This window comes from Neopelma chrysocephalum, unplaced genomic scaffold, assembly GCF_003984885.1.
Source record: "Neopelma chrysocephalum unplaced genomic scaffold, ASM398488v2 Primary Assembly neopelma1_76, whole genome shotgun sequence".
NCBI lineage: Eukaryota > Metazoa > Chordata > Aves > Passeriformes > Pipridae > Neopelma > Neopelma chrysocephalum.
In genome coordinates this window covers 11,346,640-11,353,613 of record NW_020897737.1, presented here as the reverse complement: position 1 = coordinate 11,353,613, position 6,974 = coordinate 11,346,640, and the positions used below count along the sequence as shown (strand labels likewise).

The window sequence follows — 6,974 nt, the reverse complement described above, 5'->3', positions numbered from 1 at the left end:
CAAAAACAAACAAGACTCCTGCTGCCACAGCTGAAGCCAACAGGAACCATAAATCAAAGTCTCTAGATACTGACATTCAGTGTGAATGTAAACTCAATGTAAACCAAAGTAGTTTGTGGCAGTTTGTGATCCTACACTGAGCTGTCACGTGGGGCTCAGCCCGAGCAGCTGTCACACCGTCTGCTTGTCGGAGGGACGGTGACCTCCAGCAGATGGGCAGAGGGGACACCTGGCTGTGCTAATCTCTTTACCTGTGCAGGCTGAATCTGACAGGGATCACGGCTCAGAGCCCTCAGCATCAGGGTTTTTTACCTCTTAGGGGCATGTGACTTCCATTTGTCCTGGGAAGATTGTTGTGGGAAAGCTTATCTCTCAAGACGTGGTGGATGCTCAGGTTCTTCAGCTGAAGGCAAGGAGCAAAGATGGGCCTACACTGATGAGCTTTTCCTCATTTCCAATGAGTCAATCTAAAGTCAAACAGTCCATCTCCAGGAAATTGGGTCATCAGCAGAGACCTGTGCTGGAAGAACAGCCTCTGATGCAGAAAACCTAGTGGGCTGTTAAAGAAGTTAAGGCACTTTTCATTTCCCCTTCCAGGGCGTAGCACAAGTTGATTAGGAACACTAAGACGATTACCTCTGCTTTGCTGTATCTCTCAATTATGCCCTAATTAATATTGATTAAAATCTGGCAAAGGCAGCTTAAAGCAACTGCATGGTTTTTATCTTCACTCGCTTCCTTGCCCAAAACTTGCAGCTCTTAAACTGCACAATGCAATCTGATTATTACAGATCCAACTGTACCTGTAATGGATGGAGCCTCATCCTGCAAACAGCATCTTCAGTCCAGCTAATTAAGAGAGGTTTTGGCAAGGCAGCTCTTGGGGGTCCCTGGTTGTTTATGCAAGATCCCCAGGCAAGAAGCTGTCAGCCCCCAGGGTTTTTAAACTCAATACGTCTCCCCCTGTACTTGGCACTGGTGAGGACAAGCGTCGAGTGCTGCGTCCAGTTCTGGACCCCTCAGTTCAGAACATTGAGGGGCTGGAGCAGGTCCAGAGAAGGGCAATGGAGTTCGGGAAGGGTCTGGAGCACAAGTCCTATGAGGAGCAGCTGAGGCAGCTGGAGGGGGGCTCAGCCTGGAGAAGAGGAGGCTCACGGGGAGACCTTATTGCTCTCTACGACTCCCTGTCAGGAGGGAGTAGCCGGGTCGGGGTCGGGCTCTGCTCCCAGGCAATCAGTGACAGGAGGAGAAGACACAGCCTAAAGCTGTGGCAGGGGTGTTTAGGTCGGACATTAGGCAGAATTAATCCACATAAAGGGTGATTAGACATTGGAACGGGCTGCCCAGGGAGGCGGTGGAGTCACCGGCCCTGGAGGTGTTCAAGTAAAGACTGGACGTGTCACTCAGTGCCACGGTCTGGTCGACACGGTAGTGTTGGGTCGCAGGTTGGACTCGACGCTCTCAGAGGTCTTTTCCAAGCTAATTAATCCTGCGATTGTGTGAAGAAAACGCCGGAGGAGCGAAGCCGAGAGCCGATACCCCTCACTCCAGCCCGGCTCCGTCCCTTCACCTTCCCCCCGGCGTGACGTCACCGCGCCGTGACGTCGCAGGCGGGGCGGGGCTCATCGCACTCCGCCAGCGCCGGAAGCGGCGCCGCGCGGCCGTGACGTTACCGCTTCCTTCTTTCCGGGGGAGGCCGTACCGAGGTAGGAGCGGCCCGGCCGCGATCCCGATCCCGATCCGCTTCCATCGGTCGCCCCCCGCGCCCGGCCGGCACGGGAGCCGCGCGACGGGCACGGGGAGGGCAACAGGGACCGGCTGTCCCTGACGGGGCTGTCCCGGTGTGTCCCCGCAGGGCGCAATGGGACGCGTCATCCGCGGGCAGAGGAAAGGCGCGGGCTCCGTGTTCCGTGCGCACGTGAAGCACAGGAAGGGCCCGGCCAAGCTCCGCGCCGTGGACTTCGCCGAGCGGCACGGATACATCAAAGGCATCGTCAAGGTACGGCCGGGCCCCTGCTTCCGGCGTGTCCCTGCTCCCGGCGTGTCCCTGCTCCCGGCGTGTCCCTGCTCCCGGCGTGTCTCTGCTGCCGAGGTGTCCCTGCTCCCGGGGTGCCCATCCCTCTGCTCCTCTTGTGCGGGATCCCCGCCCAGCCCATCTCTGCTCCTCCCGAGGGGGATCCAAAGCCTCTCCCGCTCTCCCCAGCGCCCTGCGGCTGTTCCTTGTCCTGGCCATGCCTTATTCAGGCATCTCTCTTTTTGTTGAATTAATCAGGTTCCTCTGAAAGTTAAACTGCTTGGGATTTATGGGAGCACCTGGGTAAAGGTGGCAGCACGTAGCCAGCAGTAGGATTTTTTTGTTGCAGCTTTGCTAGTGTAGAAATGTCAGATCTTATGGAGGAACATCAGGTTTTCTGTAGGAAATATTGTGGTTTTATGTTGTCTTCAGAATTCCCTGTGCCTGGGAAAGATAGGTGGGGAGAGGTGTCCGTGTAATTGGTTGCACATTAAAAAAACCAATCTTTGAAATCACTAAGTGGTGTCCATCATCTTGGTCTCGAGCAGTGGGGGCAAGGCAGTACTTAGGGGTGTGATACAGTGGTTCAGGTGTGCTGCAGGTACTTTTTGGGTGTCAGTGACTGCAAACAGTGCCACAGGTACCTGGTTTGATGCTCTGAGCATCCCTTCAGCTTTGTTGGGCACCGTCATCTCCAGGCTGGAGAGAGAACTTCATTCACTCTCACTGTAACTAAGTTGGTGATGAAAGGTGGGCAGGGAAGTTTGACTTGAGCAGCAGAAAAAACATCAGTACTGGGCACCAACAGCATCTGAGCTGTCCTGGAAAATAGGCACATCTAAGAGATGTGTCACAGTCACTTGTTTGTAAATACATGGTTGTGTGTTTTAATCTCAGTGTACTCCTGGAGCAGAATTGACATGTTTTTCCAAGAGTAAAAGAAACATTAAGTCATTGAGCCTTGTGCTTCCTTATTTAGGGACTTCTATAACTTTGTTGTACCTGATATTATAAAGCTTAGAAACACTTTCACTGTCAAAAAACACATGGAGAAATCCCTGCCTGTGCCCAGCTCTGTCTCTGCCCAGAGGTGACTGGGCAAAGTGAATTTCTCAGTAGGAAAATAAGGAATAAAACTGTTCAGACAGGATTAGTTACAAGCAGCACACTTAACCAGGGTCATTCTTTTGTGATCACAGAACAGTTTGGGTTGGGCTTGAAGGGACTTTAAAGATCATCTTGTTCCACCCCCCTGCCATGGGCAGGGACACCTTCCACTATCCCAGGGTGCTCAGAGCCCCATCCAGCCTGGCCTTGAACACTTCCAGGGATGGGCACCCACAGCCTCTCTGGGCAACCTATTCCAGTGCAGGACCACCCTCACAGTGAGGAATTTTTCCCTGATGTGTTGATGTGATGCAGATACTGGAGGTTACATCCTTACAGATGCGAATCTTCAGCTCATTTGTGTCGAGAGGAATCCAGACCCCCTTGAAAAGTGACAATTACATTGGAGTGCTCATCTCCAGTTTTCCTAGTTGTTTGATTTGTGCAGAACCCATGGCAAAGGCTTTGTCCTGCTCTGAGGCAGCTCTGCATTCCCACAGGACATCATCCACGACCCAGGCCGGGGCGCTCCCCTGGCCAAGATCGCGTTCCGTGATCCGTACCGGTTCAAGAAGCGCACGGAGCTGTTCATCGCTGCCGAGGGCATCCACACAGGCCAGTTCGTGTACTGTGGCAAGAAAGGTGGGTCTTGGGGGGGCTGCCTGGGCAGGGGCAGCACGTTGAGTGTCCCAACACCTTTCTCTACACTCGACATGGAACAGGTGTTCCAGGTTGAACCCTAAAATGTGCCCCGGCCACTGCCAGAGGCTCCGTGCGGTGCCACCCTCTTGTGCACGAGGCCTGTGTTAAATAGAACTGGAACTCTAAGAACCCAAATGAAGCTGTGGCTGCTCTGGTTGCTCTTTGCAGCTCAGCTGAACATTGGTAATGTCCTGCCTGTGGGCACCATGCCGGAGGGCACCATCGTGTGCTGCCTGGAGGAGAAGCCCGGTGACCGTGGGAAGCTGGCACGTGCCTCTGGGAACTACGCCACAGTCATCTCTCACAACCCTGAAACAAAGAAAACCAGAGTGAAGCTGCCCTCTGGCTCCAAGAAAGTGATTTCTTCTGCAAACAGAGCTGTTGTTGGTAAGGAACAGAGCTATGAACTTGTCTGGTCACTGAGCTGCTTGTCACTGCTAAGGAACCTTTCAAACTGGGTCTCAGTTTGTAACAACCATCTTGAAAAAAAGGGTCATTTGCAGGCTGGACCCAGGGTTACACACCAGTATAGTCTGTGCTCAGGGCTTTAGTTTGTATGTTATGCCTACACTGCTTTTGGGTAGTGGTGACCTAAATTTGGAGGTGGTCTGACCTAGTGAGAGGACAGAACAGTAGATGCTCACTGTCCTCGGGCTGTGGTGGAATTGCTCAGTCTGTAGAATCTGCAGTCCTTGGGGAAAGACTTCTGTGGAAAGTGGCATTGATGCTTTTGGTACAGAACGAGTGTCAGGTGGTGTCAGGTGGGTGGAGTGTTCTGGAAGGTCTGACAAGGAATGACAAGACACTTTCCAAAAAGCAGAGGCTTTACCAGGTTTGTTGTACACCTGACTGACAGCTGAGGTGGCTGCTGGTGTCACTGGCCTGCTTCTGCGTAGACGACACCTAAATGAGGAATCTGGTGTGTTACTTTGGTAAAATTGACTCAATAAATAATGAAGTAAGTATAAAGCTCAGAGTTCTTCATAGTCCCCTGAGCTCTTTCGATTCATGCATCAGTTGCAAAATTGTTAATGTTGCACCAGAAATTTGAGCAGTAAAACTGGCAGCGCTTTAAAAACTGTTAAACCTGTGTGAAGGGGTTGAAAAGCAATATCTAAAGAGTGTGTCCCCTTGCAAAGCCCTCAGTGTGTGGCTGTAGCTTGACTCTGATCTCACTGGCAATGGCTGGAACTTACTGGTTTGAACCCAGCTGGGATGACTTGAGATTGGTCTTCAGAAACTCAGTCTTAGAACTTGAATGTCATTAGGGATTAGTCTTAAACACTTTATTTTGTCCTCTTATGTGTTGTATTTGGGTGTTACCATTCCTGCCATTCCCTCCAGGAATTGTTGCCGGTGGAGGCCGTATTGACAAGCCCATCCTGAAGGCTGGCAGGGCCTACCACAAGTACAAGGCCAAGAGGAACTGCTGGCCACGTGTCCGTGGTGTGGCCATGAACGTGAGTCTGTTTGCAGTCACTGTCCTTCCTTGCACTGTGGAAAGGGTTTGTGTGGTGGGGGGACAAGATAATCACTGCACCACATGAAAAGCGAAGCAGTGAAACTTCCTGTCCCCTTGAGTTATTGCTGTTAGACATCCTTTACTCGGTTCTGTGGTTACATTGTTGGCTTGCCTTCCCTCTCCACAGCCTGTAGAACATCCCTTCGGAGGGGGTAACCACCAGCACATCGGGAAGCCCTCAACCATCCGGAGAGACGCTCCCGCCGGGCGCAAGGTCGGTCTCATCGCTGCCCGTCGCACAGGCAGGCTGAGGGGAACAAAGACTGTGCAGGAGAAGGAGAACTAAACAACCTCTGTGGAGGTTACACAATAAATTCGTCCCAACAGAGCTTGTGTGAAGTTTGTGGTGTCTGCTGCTGCAGTGGGGCTAAAATAGGGATGATATTCAAGTTGTGAGTGGAGATAAAGGGAGTTTTTTTCCCCCTTGCCTTGAAGAGCAAGGGGATTCTCTCAGCCAGCAGTTTGTCTGTAAGCTGGTCCTGCAGGCTGGAGTAGCACTTGGTGTGGATGCTTTTGTGCCCTGGTGTGATGCTAACACTGGCCTGGTTATGGGGTTGCTTAGGCCTGACAAAGCATCACAGCCAGTCAAGTTATCCCTTGGTTACCCGGCTTAACTTGGGAATTTGGATAAAGTGGTGAAAGGGTGCTCAGTTTCCTAGGTTCATAGTCTCTTAACATAATGGTTTTCCATTTTTATCTGCTCTGTTTCTTTGGAGGAAAAGCTTGAGAGTTGGAGAACTCCTTATAGAGGGAGTGTTTCAGCTACTATCACTGTAAGGTTTGGGCTTCCTTTTGGAATCATCGGGCTCCAGTCAAATCAAAGATGCTCCCTCTGAGCACAAACTCAGAAGTTTAAGGTATCACACAACCTGCCCCTTTACTCATCAGTGTTTAGAAAGGGCAGACAGCTTCAAAATTTGCCCCTGTGCAAGCCGTCAGCTGTTCATGATGGGATATTCCGAGGTGCTGTAGTAACATGGGCAGTAGCACTGAAGTCCCACTGGGAAGCTGTGTTCTCATAAGAACAGCTGTCCTGTGAAAAGTCAGCTTTTTGGAGGGGAGTGAGAGACAAGTCATGGGGTTTATTGCAAACTGGCTTTATTCACAGCTTTTCTGAACTGGCCTTTGGAGGGAAAAAAAGTACGAATCTCAAAGCAGCTGAAGCTCATTCACATCTGAACACAACTAAAGCCAGGGCTCCTGCTGATCTGCAGCAGCTCTGGCTGTGCCAGAGGGGTCAGTGCTGAGGGCACTGCAGCCAGACCTCACACACACATGAGAATGACTTACATTCGTGGGAATCCAGTGAAATGCAAAGCAAGAAAAGTAATTTCCTATATCCACCCACAAAACCAATACTGGAGCTCACCACATGTCTATAGAGAGGGAAAGGTGATTTAAAAATACCCCAGACCACACACCTTGGAAAAAGGCATCAGATCCCCTTTGGGGGAAATAAAAAAAGCAATGACAGGTTTTGTTTCTGTTTATACTCTCCCAATACCATCAGAGTTTGTACAGTTCACATCTCATGTTTTTGCCATGGGAACAGAAGCTGTTCATGTGCCTGTGTTCTCCTGACATGGACCTAAATATAACATGCCCTCCAAACACCATCTGAAGAACAGG

General features: G+C 51.1%; 1 protein-coding gene across 1 annotated transcript; it reads left to right on the top strand.

The window, feature by feature from the left end:
- The first annotated feature begins 1,614 nt into the window (after nt 1–1,614).
- On the top strand, nt 1,615–5,673 carry RPL8 (ribosomal protein L8). The gene is made up of 6 exons (XM_027688867.1): nt 1,615–1,706; nt 1,856–1,999; nt 3,622–3,763; nt 3,992–4,210; nt 5,168–5,283; nt 5,473–5,673. The coding sequence occupies exons 2-6, from the start codon at nt 1,862–1,864 to the stop codon at nt 5,629–5,631; spliced, it is 774 nt and encodes a 257-aa protein (XP_027544668.1). The 5' UTR covers nt 1,615–1,706; nt 1,856–1,861; the 3' UTR covers nt 5,632–5,673.
- Nucleotides 5,674–6,974: the final 1,301 nt, after the last annotated feature.